This window comes from Vidua chalybeata, chromosome 1 (genome assembly GCF_026979565.1).
Source record: "Vidua chalybeata isolate OUT-0048 chromosome 1, bVidCha1 merged haplotype, whole genome shotgun sequence".
NCBI classification, from domain to species: Eukaryota; Metazoa; Chordata; class Aves; order Passeriformes; family Viduidae; genus Vidua; species Vidua chalybeata.
The window spans coordinates 152011199-152031327 of NC_071530.1; the positions used below are offsets into that span (position 1 = coordinate 152011199).

Genomic DNA, 20129 nt, shown 5'->3' on the forward strand with positions numbered 1-20129 from the left:
AACATTCCGCACCTCATGACTCACCAAGCTGGGACAGGCAAGAGCAGCTGCCTGCAAAATGCCCCAAGACCATGGGACAAGGCTGTCCTGCCCCTCCAGGACCAGCATAAAAGCCGGGCCAGTGACTCTCTCCCTCACACACTTCTCCTGACACCTTCTGCTCTTGCAGACAACCAGGTGAGTCTCAAACCCCTGATCCTCCTGCTTCTGCACCCCCTGGCCCCTCTCTGCCAGCAGGCTCAGCCCCAGCCTCAGCAGCCCTCACGCCTCCCCACAGCCCCACAAAAGCCTTCACATTCCCTCACCCTCCTGCATCACTGCCCTTCACACCCCCACACCCTGCCCTGCCTCACCCCTCCTCTCTTCCAGGGACCCTCCATACCACAGCCATGGCCTGCAACAACCTCTGCCGACCCTGCGGACCCACCCCGCTGGCCAATAGCTGCAACGAGCCCTGTGCCCTGCAATGCCAGGATTCCCGCGTCATCATCGACCCTTCCCCTGTGCTGGTCACCCTGCCAGGACCCATCATGACCTCCTTCCCCCAGAACACTGCCGTCGGATCCACCTCCTCGGCTGCCGTGGGCAGTGAGCTCAGTGCCCAGGGACAGCCCATCTCTGGTGGATTTGGCTTTGGCCTTGGCTATGGCCTTGGCTACGGCCGTGGATTTGGCTATGGGCTGGGAGGCCTGGGCTGCTATGGCAGAAGGGGCTATGGCTACAACTGCTAAGGGCCCTCAGCACCACTCCTGACACCACCAGCTCTGGGCTCTGGCAACAACTCCTGCAAGCAAAGCACCTCAGCTGATGGTTGCCCTACTCGCACCTCACAACAGATTATTTCCACTTCTTTCTCCTGACTTTTCATTGTTTCACATCAATAAATGTTACCTTCATCAAACCTCCAATGCCTCCTTATCTTTTTTTTTTCCAGTGATCTCACATCCTCACCTACCACATTCTAGAGCTGAACAAGCCACTGGGAGTATGTGGAACAGGGCAACAATACTTTTGCTTACATATATCTCATTACAACTAATAACAAATTAGTTGTAGGAGTACCTAATAGGCATAGGAAGAACAGGAGGGAACACCTTCCAGGACATGTCACACACCCTGCCAACTGCTACACCAAAGACTTTGACACATCAATGTTCTCCTTGGCACAAAACTGGAAAAGTCACTCCATGCCAGTGCACACTTGACAAACTCTCTTCCTGGCCAGGACTCCTGAAGCCTTCCAGCAAAGAGAGAAACAACATCAACCTCTTGGGCAGGAGCTCTGGAGTGCAAATGCCTCAACTGCCCTGCTCAAGCAAGACCAACAGAGGAACATTTCCAGAACCACGGACAGTGCAGATTTGGATCTCCAAGGATCGAGGCTCCACCACCTCTTCCGCTCTACAACCTCTTCCACTCTGTGGCTGCCCTCACGATGAAAGATTCTTGTCTTCTTTGTCCATGGAATTCCATCTCTTTTCACTTGTGCCCTTGCTCTCTCGCTCTGCATGTGTGCACTGCTAAGAACAGCCAGGCTCCTTTGTCTTCATCCTCCATCATGCGGGATTTGCACACACTGGTGGCACACCCCTGTCCATCTTTGTCCCCTGGAAGTCTCAGCTATCCCATCCTCTCCTCTAGGAAAGTTCCCCCAGCCCCTTTAGAACATTGCTGGCCCTGAAATAGTTTAGATTCATTAAATGGACTTCATTTTCATGCTGGGGAGGCCAGGACCAGTCATAATACCTCACATGGGATGTCACCAGCTTTCAGGAGACAGCAGGATTCACCTCCCCCTGTCCCATCACAACACTTTTCCCACTTCTTCCCTTGAACCTTGGGGTCCCTTTTCCCACCCAAGGGCACCCCCTGGTCCATTTCTTCTCAGCCACAACCCCAAAGGCTTTTTCAGAGAAGAAAACCATTGTTCCAAGCGGCTCCAAGACTTTACATCCTACCTGGGATGACTCCTACCAACAAACAGCACTTGGCACCCCGTCCTTGCTGAGCTCCAGCAGATGTCCAGGACCACTCAGGCTTTCAGTGTTGGCCAAAAAGATCCAACTCCTGGGCCACAGCACTGGGGTTTGCTGCCGTCTGGACTTTGGGACACTGACCACAAGCCACTGGACCCAGCCCTTCAGAGCCTTCTCCGGCCACCACTGACACAATCTGGACGAGCCTGGGGTATTGTCAAGGATTATGCAATGCTCTCCTCCAACAACCCAGGGCAACTGCCCAATTCTCTTTCTGACAACCAGACATTGCCCAGAGAAGCGACCTCAGTCCTTAGACCAAGAAATGACCCAAAAGACCCGGGATATCAAAACTCTAAAAGCAAGAGGGGCACCAAGACACACACAAAGCACAGCCAACAGGAAAAAGATGGCCCAGTGTCAGCCATTGCCAGCTGGGAGAAAAGCATGGAGGGAGGGTGTGCGATTGAAGGTACAACACCTCCTACTTAGCACAGCTGCAAAATGCAGACCAGCCTGACAGGGCTGCCAGAGAGTGGGGGCAACTCCTCCCCACACAACCACAAACCACAGCACAAAAGTACCACGGGGTGACCCAGTGATTACACCCCACTTGTCCAACGCTTTGGTTACGTCTTGAGCCCACCCTGACACGAGCCATAAATACTAGAATATGTTCTCCAAAACTCACACGTAAAAGCTGCCTCCAAGGTCAGAAGGACATGACCCCAAGAGAAGGACATGACACTGTGGATGTGGGGGAAGGCAAGGAATCCCCAGCTCGTGACTTGCTAGGTAGGACCATCCATGAGAAGGAAGAAAAGGACCAGCTCAAGCAGACATGCAGATGAGCCTCAGAGATGATGAGGCACTGGAACCAAAAGTGAACACAGAGACCACAAGAGGTTTGTGTCAGAAGCAGGCAAAGACCTGCACTAGAGCATACAGGCCTGATCTCAAGGATGTGAAGGGTATGTGTGGTGCAATGGAAGACCAAAGTGTGCTAGTGATTTATTAAAGAAATATGGATATTGATCTAGCAACGATATCCAACTATGACGGACAAAAACTCTCTAACAGTTTAAAGTTAGAAAGTGTATGTTTATTGCAATGCCGGGCAGTGTGTGGGATAGCTCCCAAATACACACCGCGCCTTTCAAATGATTACAGAGTCCTTTTATCTACACAAGAATTGAATACCCAAAATACAAATACATATTCATCATTTTGGTACATCCCATTCCTCGCTTCGTATGCTAATCATTTCAAAAGCTATTAAGCGTGCGTAGTTTGTTCCTTGAAATGGGTCGGTGGTCCCTTTCGTGGAGAGGGGTCCCAAAATGAGGAAGTAAATGAAGTCTTCCTCATTCTGACCTTTCTACCTTTTCAATGCAAATAAGACAAGTGAACCTTGGTAGAACTCCCATTCCTTGTCTTCAATCGGTTTCAGAGCAGAGGAGGCCCACAATTGCCTTATGTTCCTAAAAGCAATTTGTCAGTTTCTATATTCTTCATTATAAACCCAGCTAACTAAACATTGTGTTGACAAGCAATCAATTATTAGTTAACTACTAACTCTTAACTTCATCAAGGCCTACTTACAAAATCCTTTTATTTTAATTAACTCTAGTAAAGCTTATCTCTAACTAAAATCTTAGCTCCTTTAAAATCTCTAAATCTCTTAAAATTTATGTTTCACTAGGGGTAGTGCAACTGGAGGAATATTTCCTAAGACAGGACTTGGTGTGCTTTTTCATCCACGCCAATTGCCTGCACTAACTTGCTTTAGCACTGAGTGAGACTTGGAAGAGTCCTGGGAGAAAAAAAGAATGAGCCATGTGAGGTTGTGATGCAAGAAAACTTTATTGAGGATGAAGAGTGAAAACTCAGGAGCAGCCAGTGGAAGAGAGCTGGTCTGGGTTGCGAGCAGGGTGACCATGAGCAGCAGAAGCTTTGCTTATAGGTTTGGCCAGAGCATCAAGGCCTGGAAGCCCCACACTGGGAGCCGCACACCGGAGATACCCAATGGGATCTGGCTTGGGAGAAGGGGTTTGCAGCACAGGGGACTGGACACAACTAAAGGGGCAATGCAGAGCAGGGAGTGGAAGGAGGAGGCAGATGGGCCATGTTTGAAGCCAGCTTGTGCTGGCCGCTTGGCTACTGCCTTGCTTGGTGCCCTGAGAGCAGGTGACGCCTTAAGGCATCACAGGAACTGGAATCACTGAGCCCATGGGAGATTCCAGGTCCAGAGATGCTTCCTCAATGCCTGAGATGTGTTCCAGGGAAGGGGCGGTTGGTGTCAGGGGTGGTGCTGAGGGCCCTTAGCAGTTGTAGCCATAGCCCCTTCTGCCATAGCAGCCCAGGCCTCCCAGCCCATACCCAAATCCACAGCCATAGCCAAGGCCGTAGCCAAAGCCACCAAATCCACCAGAGATGGGCTGTCCCTGCACACTGAGCTCAGTGCCCACGGCAGCCGAGGAGGTGGATCCAACGGCGGTGTTCTGGGGGAAGGAGGTCATGATGGGTCCTGGCAGGGTGATCAGCACAGGGGAAGGGTCGATGACGACGCGGGAATCCTGGCATTGCAGGGCACAGGGCTCGTTGCAGCTGTTGGCCAGCGGGCTGGGTCCGCAGGGTTGGCAGAGGGTGTTGCAGGCCATGGCTGTGGTGTGGAGGGTCCCTGGAAGAGACGGGGGTGTGAGGCAGGACAGGGGTGTGGGGATGTGAGGGGTGGTGATGCAGGAGGGTGAGGGAGTGTGGAGGCTGTTGTGGGGCTGTGGGGAAGCATGAGGGCTGCTGAGGCTGGGGCTGAGCGTGCTGGAAGAGATGGGCCAAGAGAGCAGGACCAGGAAGGTCAGGGGCATGAGGCTTACCTGGTTGTTGGCAGGGGCAGGAGCAGAAGGAGTGTGGAGAAGTGTGTGAGGGAGAGAGGCTCTGGGCCGGCTTTTATGCTGGTCCTGGAGGGTTGGGACAGCCTTGTCCCATGGCCTTGGGGCATTTTTAGGCAGCAGCTCTTGCCTCACCCCGCCTGGCATGAGGTCATGAGGTAGGGAGTGTTTTCCTTTGTGATGTTCTCCAATTCCATGTCCAGCTCTTGATGCTGTGTCTCTCTGATCTTGGCAGCATTTTTCATGGGTTGGAATTTGGCAGGATTTCATTGTCAGATGTGTGTCAGGGAGGAATGAATAAACAACCAGAGCCCTGGAGATTTGCAACGTCATCAGTGATGTCACTTTGTGGCCCTTGGGTGCTGTGGTTTGCGGGTGACTTGTGAAGACTGGGACTCTGTTTTGTGCTGCTGGATGTCCATCAGTCATTGTGTTGCACCCAGGAATGCTGAGGGAGCTGCTGATGTCCTGGGGAGGTCACTCTGGAAGAGCTTGGAAAGATCCCAGTGCCTGGGAGCTGTTCCTGATGGATGAAAGAGAGCTCTTGGCTTTGCGTCTTGAATGGGCTCACAAGATCTGGTGAACCAGAGGCTGTTCAGGCTGAACCTGTTCCATTTTTATGGTCCTCTTGGATTCCTCAAATTCTAATTTCAACACACTCTTGCATGCAAAGTGTATTCCTTGACCTCATTCAGAAATCCAATAAGAAACAACAAGCAGGGTCCAATCCCTTTGTTCCCAGGCTGGTCTGTGGTGTCAATTCCCTTATTCCACATTCAGGCCATCAGGTTTCTTAATGATTTATATCCTGTAAATCACAATATTGTGTTCCTGTGAGCAAAACCCAGTAATTGCTACCTGATGGTCAGCGTGCTCTGCTTTCCCTCTCTGTCATGATGAGGGTGTGCCTGTATGGAATTCCACGTCCTTCTCTTGAGGCCCTGTCCTTCTGACCTTGAGCGTGGCTTTTAAGTGTGACTTATTGGTATGTGAGTGTTGGTGGCATTTGGGAGGGTTTGCTCTGAAGATGAGTGTCAGGGAGGGTGGAATAAGCAACCAAAACTTCGGGGAGGTGCGGTTGTCATCGACAAGGTGACCCTGTGTGCTGTGGTTTGTGGGTTTGTTGTGAAGAGGAGCCCCATTCCCTCCCAGCCCTGTCCATCTGGTTGGGGATTTGCAGCTGTGCCGGAGGTGTTCCCCCTTCCCTCTCATTTCTTGCCTTCCCAACTTGATCCCACCTGGCTAGGCCTGACACTACACCTGACCTTTCTTGTTGACAGTGCTCTGTGGCCCCACTTGCCTTTAAGGTTTTGGTATCCAGGGCCTTTGGGGTCTTTACTGGGGCTGAGTGCAAAGGGGTGAGGCCACTTGTGATGGTCACTAAGAGGATTTGGTATTTGCCCAGGGTAGTTGGAGGTGAGCCTTGCCTGATCCTGGACAACCAGGCAAGTCCTGATAGTGTCAGTGGCTTGAGAAGGTTCTGAATAACTGGGCCCAGAGGCCTGTCCTAATGTCCAGACCGCAGCAAGGCCTAGGAGTTGGATCTTTTTGGCCAACACTGAAAACCTGAGTGGTCCTGGTGTTATGATCCGCTAGAACAAGCGGGGTGTCGTGATTGTTCATTTACCAATCCCAAAAGTGCAAAAGGCAAACAGCAGGGGACCATCAGTTTAATCACAACAAATGCACCTTTTATTCAGTGCCAACAGCAAATGCAATAGAAGGAATCAGAAAGGAGATTAAGGAGAGGGAGAGAGAAAGAGCGGGGGGCATATAGGCAGATGAGGGATCTTAAGTGGGAGATCACCAAAGTTACCCCAAAAAGTTCATTTGGCCAAGAGGTGGGAAAATTCCTGGGCTCAGCAAGTATCCTGAAGCAGGTGTAAGGATGTGGAACAAGCCACTCCTTGCCAGGTCCTTGCCAGGTCCTTGCCAGGCCCTGCTCAAACCAGTGTACCATGCTGGTACAGCAAACACACCTGCAAATAACCACTTGGCAAGCATCCACCTCAACTAGGTCAGAAATCCAGTCGGGGTCCTCAGGAACTTTGTCTCTGCCATTGCAATGATTCTGAGGCAAAAATGTGGGCAACTTTGGACCGACTTTTACACGTGGACCTCGGCTGGAGCTCAGCAAGGGCATCTGCCAAGGGCTGTTTCTTGGGAGGAACGAGGAAGTCATCCCAGGTAGGAAGGAAGAGGTGGGTATCAATTGGAACAATTGCTTTCTTTTGCAAAAAGCCTTTGGCGTTGAGGATGAGAAGAAATGGAGCTGGCGGTGTTCCTGTGCCCTTGTGGGAAAAAGGACCCCAAGGTTCACGGGCAGGATATGGAAAAGGGTTGGGATGAGGCAGTGAGAGGTGACTGTCGCTGTTTGCTCAGCACCGGTGAGGTCCCGTGTGAGGTGTTGTGGGCAGTTCTGGGCTCCCCACTGAGATGAGCTCAGGGCCACCCAGATACAAACGGGTCTGAAAGACATTTGCTAGATGGGAAAGGGAGAGAGCCAGGACTGCCAGGGGACAAGGATGGACATCAGTGACCATCAGTGTCCTGGACATCAGTGTGTGCAAATCCCTGATGGTGGCGGGTGAAGACAAGGGAGCCTGGCTGTCCTCAGCAGTGCAAACGTGCAGGGCATGACAGCAAGAGCACGAGTGAAATAAGATGGAATTCCATGGGCAAAGAAGCCAAGAATTTTTCATAATGGGGATGATCAGAGATCGGAAGCGGTGGTGGAGTCTCTGACTTGGGAGATCCAAATCTGCACTGTCCGTGGTTCTGGAAATGTTCCTCTGTTGGTCTTGCTGGAGCAGGGCAGTTGAGGCACTTGCACTCCAGAGCTCCTGCCCAAGAGGTTGATGTTGTTTCTCTCTTTGCTGGAAGGCTTCAGGAGTCCTGGCCAGGAAGAGAGTTTGTCAAGTGTGCACTGGCATGGAGTGACTTTTCCAGTTTTGTGCCAAGGAGAACATTGATGTGTCAAAGTCTTTGGTGTAGCAGTTTGCAGGGTGTGTGACATGTTCTGGAAGATGTTCCCTCCTGTGCTTCCTGTGCCAGAATAGGTTTTTAGTTGTTTTGTATATGTAAGGAAAATTGTTGCTGCCCTGTTGCAGGTACCCTCAATGGCCTGTTGAGCTCTACAGAGTGGTGGGTGAAGATACGAGACCATTGAAAAAAAAAAAAAAAGACATGTCACAGGTTTGTTGCAGGAAAACTTTATTGTTGCAGAAGAATAAAAAGGCAGAGGAAAGCGGTGGAAATAATCTGTTGTGAGGTGCGAGTAGGGCAACCATCAGCTGAGGTGCTTTGCTTGCAGGAGCTGATGCCAGAGCCCAGAGCTGGTGGTGTCAGGAGTGGTGCTGAGGGCCCTTAGCAGTTGTAGCCGTAGCCCCTTCTGCCATAGCAGCCCAGGCCTCCCAGCCCATACCCAAATCCACGGCCATAGCCAAGGCCATAGCCAAAGCCACCAAATCCACCAGAGATGGGCTGTCCCTGCACACTGAGCTCAGTGCCCACGGCAGCCGAGGAGGTGGATCCGACGGCAGTGTTCTGGGGGAAGGAGGTCATGATGGGTCCTGGCAGGGTGACCAGCACAGGGGAAGGGTCGATGATGACGCGGGAATCCTGGCATTGCAGGGCACAGGGCTCGTTGCAGCTGTTGGCCAGCGGGGTGGGTCCGCAGGGTTGGCAGAGGGTGTTGCAGGCCATGGCTGTGGTGTGGAGGGTCCCTGGAAGAGAGGGGGGTGAGGCAGAGCAGGAGTTCAGGGGTGTGAGGCGCAGAGATGCATGAAGGGGAAGAAGTGTGGAGGCTGTTGTGAGGCTGTGGGGAGGTGTGAGGGCTGCTGAGGCTGGGGCTGAGCGTGCTGGGAAGAGAGGGACCAGGGCTGCAGGAGCAGGAGGGTCATGGGCTTGAGACTCACCTGGTTGTCTGCAGGAGCAGAAGGCGTCAGGAGAAGTGTGTGAGGGAGAGAGGCTCTGGGCTGGGTTTTATGCTGATCCTGACGGGGTGGGACAGCCTTGTCCCATGGCCTTGGGGCATTTTGCAGGCAGCCGCTCTTGTCTGACACAGCCTAACATGAGGTCATGAGGTGGGGAGTGATTTAATTCATGTCATTCTGCAATTCCATGTCATGCTCTTGAGGCTGGTTCCATCTGACCTTGGTGGCAGCTTTCATGGGGTAGTGTTTGGGTAGATTTGATTGTTCCATGTGTGTCATGGAGGGCTGAATAAACAACCAGAGCCCTGGAAAGGTGCAATGTCATCAGTGATGTCATTTCATGGCACTCATGTGCTGTGCTTTGTCGGTGCCTTGTGAAGACTGGGACTCTTTTCTGTGGCACTGGATGTCCATCAGTCATTGTGTCACCCAGGAATGCTGATGGAGCTGCTGATATCCTGGGGAGGTCACTCTGCAGTAACTTTAAAGGTCTGAATGCTTGGATGAAAGAGAACTCCTGGCCTTCTGTCTTGAATGAAATCAAGAGAGAGGATCTGGATAGTGAGACTCTGTTTAGGCTGAACTTGTTCTGTTTTTTTGGTTTATCTGGATTTCTCAAATTTATATAACAGCATACGCTGTCATATGAAGTGTATTTCTACACCTCATTCAGAAATCTAATAATGAGGAACAAACCTGGTCCAATGCATTTCTTGCTGTGGCAGATCTGTGATATCAATTTCTGCATTCTGCATTCAGGCCATCATGTTTCACAACTTTTATCCTGTAATCTTAATTTTGTGTGTCTGTTTGCAAAAGCCAGTAATTACTAGAGGAGGCTCAGCAAGGTCCTCTTCTCTCCTCCATCGCGGTGGGGTCACGTATTTTTGGAATGTTGCTATTCCATGTCCTTCTCTTGATACCCTTTCTATTTGACCTTGGAGAAAAAAATTAAATGCTAATATTAGATGCTAAGGTGGTGTTAAGGATGCGAGCCAGAGAGGGCTGAAAACATGACCAAGGCTTAGGAGAGGTGGAGTATCATCAGTGGAGTCACCGCGTGGCATTGCGTGCTGCTGTGTTTTGAGGAGGGGCCTCAGACCTTCTAACCCCTCCACACCGTCAGGCTGATCTTGCGTTTGGAGGAGCGCTGCTTTTGCAGGGCTGCTACTTCCATCACATTGTCTGCCTCCTCACCATGTTGCCATCTCTCCATGCCTTTCCACATGACTGGTAATTCCTGCTGGATATAGGAAAGCAATCCCTGGGATACAGGGAGGCTTCCCATGCTGCTCAAAGTTGCGTGTTGGTCAATCTGTAAAGCTCGTCTCACCTGGGCTAAGTAAGGTTGTGCTGTGGGGTCACAGTGCTGGGCTCTGGACTCTTTCTGTAAAGGAAATGTTGTGAAGGATAAGGAGAACAAGACGTGTGAGGAGAAAAATTCCTCATCCGTTGATTAATCCATCCTTTTGGCCATGTACCCATAGCTGCAAAAAAATTTCAGCAGTTACCAGGACAGGATTAAGAAATTAAATACAAGCGGGTTGAGGGCAGTGTCCATCCTTTCACCCACCACTGCTGTGACTCCACAGTGGATCAAGGATCTGGACTTGGCTGACCAAGTGCAGGGCAGGGAGATCATGACAATGATAGAACTGGAACATCCTTAAAACGAGATGCCGAGAGAGCTGGGAGTCCTTTCAGGCAGGAGGCAAGGATGCACATGGGACATATTGTCAAAATGCCATGGAATGACTTGAGTGATGACTTCCCACTTCTCCAAAGCTTTGGTGGAATCGTCTACATGTCCTGACACATGCTGTCACCAATGAGATAATGGTCACTAATTCTCTCCATTAAGAAGTGATGCCAACCTTGCCTCCTGCCTGAAAGAACTCCCAGCTCTCTCGGCATCTCGTTTTAAGGATGTTCCAGTTCTATCATTGTCTTGATCTCCCTGCACTGCACTTGGTCATCCAAGTCCAGATCCTTGATCCACTGTGGAGTCCCAAGAGTGGTGAGTGAAAGGATGGACACTGCCCTCAACCCGCTTGTATTTAATTTCTTAATCCTGTCCTGCTAACTGCTGGAGTATTTTGCCGCCACCGTGACTGGGAGAGAAGAGGACCTTGGTGACCCTTCTCTAGTAAATATTGGGTTTTGCTAAGAGAAACACAAAATTAAGATTACAGGATAAAAGTTATGAATCCTAATGCCTTCAATGCAGAATGCGGAAATTGACATCACAGACGAGCCGTGGCAAGAAATTGAATGGATCGGGTTTATTCCTCAGTATTAGATTTCTGAATGAGGTCTAGAAACACACTTCATATGGCAGAATATGCTGAGGTGTAATTTTGAAAAATGCAAATGAACCAGAACACCGGAACAAGTTCAGCCTAAACAGGGTCTCGCTTTCCTGATCCTCTCTCTTGATCCTATTCAAGACTCAAGCCTAGGAGTTCTCTTTCACCCAAGCACTCAGACCATTAAAGTTACTGCAGAGTGACCTCCCCAGGACATCAGCAGCTCCATCAGCATTCCTGGGTGACACAATGACTGACGGACATCCAGTGCCACAGAAAAGAGTCCCAGTCTTCACAAGGCACCGGCAAACCACAGTAGATGAGTGCCATAAAATGACATCACTGATGACATTGCACCTTTCCAGGGCTCTGGTTGTTTATTCAGCCCTCCATGACACACATGGGACAATCAAATCTACCCAAACATGATCTCACGAAAGCTGCCGCCAAGGCCAGATGCAAACAGCCTCAAGAGCATGACATGGAATTGCAGAATGACATGAATGTAATCACTCCCCACCTCATGACCTCATGTTAGGCTGTGTCAGACGAGAGCGGCTGCCTGCAAAATGCCCTAAGGCCATGGGACAAGGCTGTCCCACCCCGTCAGGACCAGCATAAAAGCCAGCCCAGAGCCTCTCTCCCTCACACACTTCTCCTGACGCCTTCTGCTCCTGCAGACAACCAGGTGAGTCTCAAGCCCATGACCCTTCTGCTCCTGCAGCCCTGGTCCCTCTCTTCCCAGCACGCTCAGCCCCAGCCTCAGCAGCCCTCACACCTCCCCACAGCCCCACAACAGCCTCCACACTTCTTCCCCTTCATGCATCTCTGCGCCTCACACCCCTGCACTCCTGCTCTGCATCACCCCCCTCTCTTCCAGGGACTCTCCACACCACAGCCATGGCCTGCAACAACCTCTGCCGACCCTGCGGACCCACCCCGCTGGCCAACAGCTGCAACGAGCCCTGTGCCCTGCAATGCCAGGATTCCCGCGTCATCATCGACCCTTCCCCTGTGCTGGTCACCCTGCCAGGACCCATCATGACCTCCTTCCCCCAGAACACCGCCGTTGGATCCACCTCCTCGGCTGCTCTGGGCACTGAGCTCAGTGTGCAGGGACAGCCCATCTCTGGTGGATTTGGTGGCTTTGGCTATGGCCTTGGCTATGGCTGTGGATTTGGCTATGGGCTGGGAGGCCTGGGCTGCTATGGCAGAAGGGGCTATGGCTACAACTGCTAAAGGCCTTCAGCACCACTCCTGACACCACCAGCTCTGGGCTCTGGCAACAGCCCCTGCAAGCAAACCTCGGTTGATGGTCGGCCTATTCACACCTCACAACAGATTATTTTCCTTCTTTCCCCAGACTTTTCATTCTTTTGCACCAATAAAGTTTTCCTGCATCAAACCTGGGGTTTGTCCTGACCTTTTTTATTTCAGTGGTCTTGCATCTTCACTGACCACTCTCTAGAGCTCAACAGGCCATTGAGGGTACCTGCAACAGGGCAGCAACAATTTTCCTTACATATACAAAACAACTAAAAACCTATTCTGGCACAGGAAGCACAGGAGGGAACATCTTCCAGAACATGTCACACACCCTGCAAACTGCTACACCAAAGGCATTGACACATCAATGTTCTCCTTGGCACAAAACTGGAAAAGTCACTCCATGCCAGTGCACACTTGACAAACTCTCTTCCTGGCCAGGACTCCTGAAGCCTTCCAGCAAAGAGAGAAACAACATCAACCTCTTGGGCAGGAGCTCTGGAGTGCAAGTGCCTCAACTGCCCTGCTCCAGCAAGACCAACAGAGGAACATTTCCAGAACCACGGACAGTGCAGATTTGGATCTCCCAAGTCAGAGACTCCACCACCACTTCCGATCTCTGATCATCCCCATTATGAAAAATTCTTGGCTTCTTTGCCCATGGAATTCCATCTTATTTCACTCGTGCTCTTGCTGTCATGCCCTGCACGTTTGCACTGCTGAGGACAGCCAGGCTCCCTTGTCTTCACCCGCCACCATCAGGGATTTGCACACACTGATGTCCAGGACACTGATGGTCACTGATGTCCATCCTTGTCCCCTGGCAGTCCTGGCTCTCTCCCTTTCCCATCTAGCAATCGTCTTTCAGACCCGTTTGTATCTGGGTGGCCCTGAGCTCATCTCAGTGGGGAGCCCAGAACTGCCCACAACACCTCACACGGGACCTCACCGGTGCTGAGCAAACAGCGACAGTCACCTCTCACTGCCTCATCCCAACCCTTTTCCATATCCTGCCCTGGAACCTTGGGGTCCCTTTTGCCACAAGGGCACAGGAACACCGCCAGCTCCATTTCTTCTCATCCACAACGCCAAAGGCTTTTTGCAAAAGAAAGCAATTGTTCCAATTGGTACCCACCTCTTCCTTCCTACCTGGGATGACTTCCTCGTTCCTCCCAAGAAACAGCCCTTGGCAGATGCCCTTGCTGAGCTCCAGCTGAGGTCCAGGACCACTCAGGTTTTCATTCTTGGCCAAAAGGATCCAACTCCTGGGCCTTGCTGCCATTTGGACATTGGGACAGGCCTCTGGGCCCAGTTATTCAGACCCTTCTCAAGCCACTGACACAACCAGGACTGCCTGATTGTCCAGGATCAGGCAATGCTCTCTGCCAAAAACCTTGGGAAACGCCAAATCCTCTTTCAGACCATCACTCTTTCAGACCATCACAAGTGGCCTCACCCCTTTGCACTCAGCCCCAGTAAAGACCCCAAAGGCCCTGGATACCAAAACCTTAAAGGCAAGAGGGGCACCAATACATCCTCATAGCACAGTTAACAGGAAAGTTCAAATCTACTGTCAGGCTTAGCCAGGTGGGATCAAGGTGGGAAGGCAAGAAATGAGAGGGAAGGGGGAACACCTCTGGCACAGCTGCAAATCCCCAACCAGATGGACAGGGCTGGGAGGGAATGGGGCTCCTCTTCACAACAAACCCACAAATCACAGCACACCCCTGCCACAGGGTCACCTTGCCGATGACAACCGCACCTCCCCGAAGTTTTAGTTGTTTATTCCACCCTCCCTGACACTCATCTTCAGAGCAAACCCTCCCAAATGCCACCAACCCTCACATACCAATAAGTCACACTTAAAAGCCACGCTCAAGGTCAGAAGGACAGGGCCTCAAGAGAAGGACGTGGAATCGTGGAATTCCATAAAGGCACACCCTCATCATGACAGAGAGGGAAAGCGGAGCACGCTGACCATCAGGTAGCAATTACTGGGTTTTGCTCACAGGAACACAATATTGTGATTTACAGGATAGAAATCATTAAGAAACCTGATGGCCTGAATGTGGAATAAGAAAATTGACACCACAGACCAGCCTGGGAACAAAGGGATTGGACCCTGCTTGTTGTTTCTTATTGGATTTCTGAATGAGGTCAAGGAATACACTTTGCATGCAAGAGCGTGTTGAAATTAGAATTTGAGGAATCCAAGAGGACCAAAAAAACGGAACAGGTTCAGCCTGAACAGCCTCTGGTTCACCAGATCTTGTGAGCCCATTCAAGACGCAAAGCCAAGAGCTCTCTTTCATCCATCAGGAACAGCTCCCAGGCACTGGGATCTTTCCAAGCTCTTCCAGAGTGACCTCCCCAGGACATCAGCAGCTCCCTCAGCATTCCTGGGTGCAACACAATGACTGATGGACATCCAGCAGCACAAAACAGAGTCCCAGTCTTCACAGGTCACCCGCAAACCACAGCACCCAAGGGCCACAAAGTGACATCACTGATGACGTTGCAAATCTCCAGGGCTCTGGTTGTTTATTCATTCCTCCCTGACACACATCTGACAATGAAATCCTGCCAAATTCCAACCCATGAAAAATGCTGCCAAGATCAGAGAGACACAGCATCAAGAGCTGGACATGGAATTGGAGAACATCACAAAGGAAAACACTCCCTACCTCATGACCTCATGCCAGGCGGGGTGAGGCAAGAGCTGCTGCCCCAAAAATGCCCCAAGGCCATGGGACAAGGCAGTCCCGCCCCTCCAGGACCAGCATAAAAGCCGGCCCAGAGCCTCTCTCCCTCACACACTTCTCCTGACGCCTTCTGCTCCTGCAGACAACCAGGTAAGCCTCATCCCCTGACCCTCTTGCTCCTCCACCCCTGGCCCCTCTTTTCCAGCACACTCAGCCCCAGCCTCAGCAGCCCTCACACCTCCCCACAGCCCCACAACAGCCTCCACATTCTCTCACCCTCCTGCATCACTACCCCATGCACCCTTATGCCCCTGCCCTGCCTCACTCCCTTCTTTTCCAGGGACCCTCCACACCACAGCCATGGCCTGCAACACCCTCTGCCGACCCTGCGGACCCACCCCGCTGGCCAACAGCTGCAACGAGCCCTGTGCCCTGCAATGCCAGGATTCCCGCGTCGTCATCGACCCTTCCCCCGTGCTGGTCACCCTGCCAGGACCCATCATGACCTCCTTCCCCCAGAACACCGCCGTTGGATCCACCTCCTCGGCTGCCGTGGGCACTGAGCTCAGTGTGCAGGGACAGCCCGTCTCTGGTGGATTTGGTGGCTTTGGCTACGGCCTTGGCTACGGCCGTGGATTTGGCTATGGGCTGGGAGGCCTGGGCTGCTATGGCAGAAGGGGCTATGGCTACAATTGCTAAGGGTCCTCAGCACCTCTCCTGACACCAGCCACCCACTCCCTGGAACACACCCCAGGCATTGAGGACGCCTCTCTGGGCCAAGGCTCTTCTATGCGCCCAGCGATTCCTGTTCGTGTGACATCTTAAGGCAACGCCTTAAGAGCGATGGTGCTTGGTGTGTCTCATCTGCCTCCTGCTCTTTTCCCTCTTCCTTTCATATCTCTCCAGTCCCTTCTTCTGCAAACCTCTTCTCCCAGGCCGGAGACCATTGGGAACCTTCACCATCAGGTTGCTTATACTGCAAAGCAGGAAAGCCTTCATGCTCTGGCCAAACCTACTGCAATTAAAGGAACTTGGCTGATGGTTGGCCCTACTTGCCCCTTCTACTGGCTGCTCATGACCTCTCACACTTCTTTTGCCTCAATAAAATACCATTGCCTCGCAACCTGAGACGTCTTCTCCAACTTTTTTCTGGCAAAGGTGTGCCAACCACACTTGGCACAAATCCATGTGTCTGCACACCGTTTGTGGAGGGTGCAAATTGCACCAATACCTCTTGTGGAATTGGTTCTGCACTTCCACTCCCCACTGGGACACACTGGCACGTTTTGTGTCCATCACAGAGGAGAACCTCACTGCCTTAATCACAGGTCTGGATTCCATAATGCAGCTCCATCCTTGATTCTGGAACAAGCCCCTCATGGGTGCTGTCTTCATTTTGGCCGGACATCAGTTGCTCCAGACCCTCATCATCTTCCTGGCCCATTTACAGATCCGCTCCAGCTGCTGCATGTCTCCCTTATGTTCGCATCCCAGAGTCAAACACACAACTCCAGTCCATCCCAACCAGAGCAGAGGGGCAGAATCCCCCCCATCACCTTCTGCCCATGACATGGACCTGAGCTCAGGGGAGTTTCTGGTCAGCTCATTCACATGGTGGGGCATGTCCAGTTCTTCATCCAAAACCACCCCAAGTCTTTCTCCTCTGGGCTGCTCTCAATCCACGCATTGTCCCGTCTACAGCCATGTTTGGCATTGCTGCAAACCACATGCAGGACCTTGCACTTGGCCTTGTTCAGCTTCATGAGATGGACAATGTCCCACATCCCCAACCTGTTCCAGCCCCTCTGGATGCCATCCCTTCCCTCCAGACAGCCAACCCCACTACTCAGCTTGGAGTGGTCCCTGCTTTTGCTGATCATCCCATTAAATCCCATTACCCTGATTTCTGCCTATGATTCACAATTATAACCATCCCACCAGGAGTCTCTGTGGGTCACCACTCATCCCTGTTCTCCACACAGGGACGTGGAGCCGTTAACCACAACTCTTTGAGTGAAACCATCCCGCCCATTCCTTACCCACCAAATGGTCCAGCCATCAACTCCACATCTCTCCGGCTTAGAAACAAGGATGTTGTCTGGCACGGGAATAAAGGACTTGCACAAGTCCAGGTACAGGACACTGGCATCTATTCCCTCATCCACCCATGCTGGAACAGATACCAACTCATCAAAGCTCCTGCCAAGGTCAGATGGGCACGGCCTTGGGCGCGGGATGTGGAATAGCAGAGCTGTGGGAAGCAAAGCGTTCCCAACCTCGGGACTCACCAGGCTGTGCCAGGCAAGAGCAGCGAGCCTGAAAAATGAAAAATGCCCCAATGTCGTGGGCAATGGCTGTCCCAAACCTTCAGCCACGGATCATCCTTGAGGACATGCTCTGGATACCCCTCACCAGAGCCTTGTCTTCCTTGTTCCCAGTAACCCAGAGATTATCAGAGTTCTCCAAAACCACCAGAGCAGAGCAGAGGGGCAGGACCTGCTGCACCTGGATTGGAGCAATCCCAAACATGCAGGATAAAGGCTGGGCGTTGAGGGGATTGAGCCCAAGGACGAGCACTTGGAGAGCTTATGGATTAAGTAATGGCCATGCCCAGCCACGTGAATGCGCCGAACAGAAACCCTGCTGTGCCCTGGGCTCATCCCCAGAGCGTGGGCAGCAGGTGAGGACTCAGAACTGATTCTGCTCCACTCTGGCAAGACTGGAGATGTGTGTTCAGCTCTGGGAGCTGGAAACAAGGAAGACATGGACCTGCTCAACCACAGCGGGACATAGCCCTGGAAGATAATTATGGGCAGGGGCAACTGGTGTCCATAAAAATTGAACACACCACCCACGAGGAGCTTGCGGCAGAGGCAAGGAGAGACCCGCATTCGTGTGTCCAGATTTGTGTTTCAACAGCTGGAGGGGTTGTGTGATAATGCACTGGAAGAGCAAAGTGTGGCAGTGAGTAGTGGAACAGCAGAAATAAGAACTAAGAGTGATCTTGGTACACTTTTTCACCCACCCCAGTGGCCTCTACAACCCTGGCATAGTGCTGAGTGGGACTGGAAGAAGCTTGGGAGAAGAAAGAAGGAGTCATCTGAAGTAGTGATGCAAGAAAACTTTATTGAGGTAGAAGGGTGAAAACTCAGGAGCAGCCAGTGGGAGGGAGCTGGTCTGAGGTGCAAGGAGGGTGACCATCAGCCAAGGTCCCTTCCTTTGGTGAGGTTTGACCAGAGCATCAAGGCCTTGCCTGGCCTGCAATGGGAGCAGCCCAGCAGAGGTGCCAGATGGTCTCTGGCTTGGGACAAGGGGTTTGTCCAGAGAGGAATGGAGAGATCCAAAGGAGGAATGGATCCAATGGAGAGCAGGGAGTGGGAGAAAGCAGGAATAGAGATGGGCCATGTTTGCAGGCAGCTCGGGCTGGCCTTTTGGCTGCTGCCTTGCTGGTGGCCTGAGAGCAGGAGCTGGAAGTGCTGACCCCTTTGAGAGCCTTGGCCCAGAGAGGCGTCCTCAATGCCTGAGATGTGTTCCAGGGAGTGGTCGGTTGGTGTCAGGGCTGGTGCTGAGGGCCCTTAGCAGTTGTAGCCATAGCCCCTTCTGCCATAGCAGCCCAGGCCTCCCAGCCCATAGCCACAGCCATAGCCAAATCCACGGCCATAGCCAAGGCCGTAGCCACCAAAGCCACCAAATCCACCAGAGATGGGCTGTCCCTGCACACTGAGCTCAGTGCCCACGGCAGCCGAGGAGGTGGATCCGACAGCGGTGTTCTGGGGGAAAGAAGTCATGATGGGTCCTGGCAGGGTGACCAGCACGGGAGAAGGCTGGATAACGACGCGGGAATCCTGGCATTGCAGGGCACAGGGCTCGTTGCAGCTGTTGGCCAGCGGGGTGGGTCCGCAGGGTCGGCAGAGGGTGTTGCAGGCCATGGCTGTGGGGTGGAGGGTCCTGGAAAAGAGGGAGTGGGGCAGGGCAGGGGTGAGTGGCACAAGCGGCAGTGATGCAGAAGGGTGAGGGAGGGCAGAGGCTGCTGTGGGGCTGTGGGGAGGTGTGAGGGCTGCTGAGGCTGGGGCTGAGCGTGCCGGCAGAGAGGCGCCAGGGGTGCAGGAGCAGGAGGATCAGCGGTTTTAGACTCACCTGGTTGTTGGCAGGAGCAGGAGCAGAAGGAGTGTGGAGAAGTGTGTGAGGGAGAGAGGCTCTGGGCTGGCTTTTATGCTGGTCCTGGAGGGGCGGGACAGCCTTGTCCCATGGCCTTGGGGCATTTTGAGGCAGCAGCTCTTGCCTGGCCAAGCCAGGTGAATCATGAGGTGGGGAGTGTTTTTCTTCATGCAATTCTGCAATTCCATGTCCTGCTCTTGAGGACATGTCCAGGTGACCTTGGGGGCGGCTTTCAATCGGGAGTTGGTATTTGGGTGGACTTGATTGTTCAGTGTTTGTCAAGCAGGGCTGAATAAACAAGCAGACTTCTGGAAAGGTGCAATGTCATCAGTGAGGTCATTTTGTGGCCCTCGTATGCTGTGGTTTGTGGGTGCCCTGTGGAGACCTGGACTCTGTTCTGTGCCACTGGATGTCCATCAGTCATTGTGTTGTACCCAGGAATGCTGAGGGAGCTGCTGATGTTTTGGGGAGGTCACTCTGCAAAGACTTGGAAGATTCCGCTGCCTGGGAGTGTTTCCTGATGGATGAAAGAGAGCTCCTGACCCTGTGTCTTGACTGGGGTCAAGGGAGAGGATCTGGGAAATGCAAGGCTGCTCAGGCTACACTTGTTACAATGTTACGATCCATTTGGATATTCTAAATTTAAACAACAACCTCATCTGTCATTTAAAATGTATTTCCTGACCTCATTCCAAAATCTAAGAAATAAACAACAAATGGGGCCCATCCCTTTGTTTCCAGGCTTCTCTGTGACATCAATTCCTTTATTCCGCATTCAAGCCGTAAGGTTTCATAATTTATATCCCTCGAGTCTTAGTATTATGTTCCTCTTAGCAAATAACCATTAATTACTAAGGGATGGTCAACAACCTCCTCTTTCCTTCTCTGCCATTACTTG

General features: G+C 52.1%; 5 protein-coding genes and 2 pseudogenes across 5 annotated transcripts in view; 3 read left to right on the forward strand and 4 right to left on the reverse strand.

Annotated features, from left to right (window-relative positions):
• The window catches only part of LOC128783652 (feather beta keratin-like), a 34072-nt gene extending 25239 nt beyond the window's left edge, over nucleotides 1-8833 (reverse strand). Inside the window, exon 1 of the mRNA XM_053934601.1 lies at nucleotides 8782-8833. The gene's annotated coding sequence lies outside the window, so the exon portion shown is untranslated. The remainder of the gene's footprint in view (nucleotides 1-8781) is intronic.
• LOC128783632 (feather beta keratin-like) lies at nucleotides 89-808 on the forward strand. Its single transcript, XM_053934562.1, has 2 exons — nucleotides 89-177; nucleotides 370-808. The coding sequence occupies exon 2, from the start codon at nucleotides 390-392 to the stop codon at nucleotides 729-731; it is 342 nt and encodes a 113-aa protein (XP_053790537.1). The 5' UTR covers nucleotides 89-177; nucleotides 370-389; the 3' UTR covers nucleotides 732-808.
• LOC128783637 (feather beta keratin-like) lies at nucleotides 4298-4920 on the reverse strand. Its single transcript, XM_053934576.1, has 2 exons — nucleotides 4850-4920; nucleotides 4298-4656 (listed from the first exon to the last, which is right to left on the reverse strand). The coding sequence occupies exon 2, from the start codon at nucleotides 4634-4636 to the stop codon at nucleotides 4298-4300; it is 339 nt and encodes a 112-aa protein (XP_053790551.1). The 5' UTR covers nucleotides 4637-4656; nucleotides 4850-4920.
• LOC128783533 (feather beta keratin-like) lies at nucleotides 8231-8900 on the reverse strand (annotated as a pseudogene).
• Nucleotides 8901-11674: 2774 nt separating this feature from the next.
• LOC128791084 (feather beta keratin-like) lies at nucleotides 11675-12344 on the forward strand (annotated as a pseudogene).
• A 2762-nt stretch (nucleotides 12345-15106) lies between these two features.
• LOC128791184 (feather beta keratin-like) lies at nucleotides 15107-16197 on the forward strand. The gene is made up of 2 exons (XM_053948549.1): nucleotides 15107-15223; nucleotides 15414-16197. Exon 2 carries the CDS (start codon nucleotides 15434-15436, stop codon nucleotides 15770-15772), a length of 339 nt encoding a protein of 112 aa, XP_053804524.1. The 5' UTR covers nucleotides 15107-15223; nucleotides 15414-15433; the 3' UTR covers nucleotides 15773-16197.
• Nucleotides 16198-18220: 2023 nt separating this feature from the next.
• Nucleotides 18221-19335, reverse strand: LOC128789451 (feather beta keratin-like). Its single transcript, XM_053945494.1, has 2 exons — nucleotides 19211-19335; nucleotides 18221-19021 (listed from the first exon to the last, which is right to left on the reverse strand). The coding sequence occupies exons 1-2, from the start codon at nucleotides 19333-19335 to the stop codon at nucleotides 18649-18651; spliced, it is 498 nt and encodes a 165-aa protein (XP_053801469.1). The 3' UTR covers nucleotides 18221-18648.
• Nucleotides 19336-20129: the final 794 nt, after the last annotated feature.

What these genes read in the sequence shown, in the direction of transcription:
- LOC128783632 (XM_053934562.1), top strand. Translation starts at nt 390, where the DNA reads ATGGCCTGCAACAACCTCTGCCGACCCTGCGGACCCACCCCGCTGGCC.
- LOC128783637 (XM_053934576.1), bottom strand. Translation starts at nt 4,636, where the DNA reads ATGGCCTGCAACACCCTCTGCCAACCCTGCGGACCCAGCCCGCTGGCC.
- LOC128791184 (XM_053948549.1), top strand. Translation starts at nt 15,434, where the DNA reads ATGGCCTGCAACACCCTCTGCCGACCCTGCGGACCCACCCCGCTGGCC.
- LOC128789451 (XM_053945494.1), bottom strand. Translation starts at nt 19,335, where the DNA reads ATGCCCCAAGGCCATGGGACAAGGCTGTCCCGCCCCTCCAGGACCAGC. An exon ending in CTGCTCCTGCCAACAACCAG is followed by an intron (nt 19,022 to 19,210) that starts GTGAGTCTAAAA and finishes CCTCTTTTCCAG; the next exon opens with GACCCTCCACCCCACAGCCA.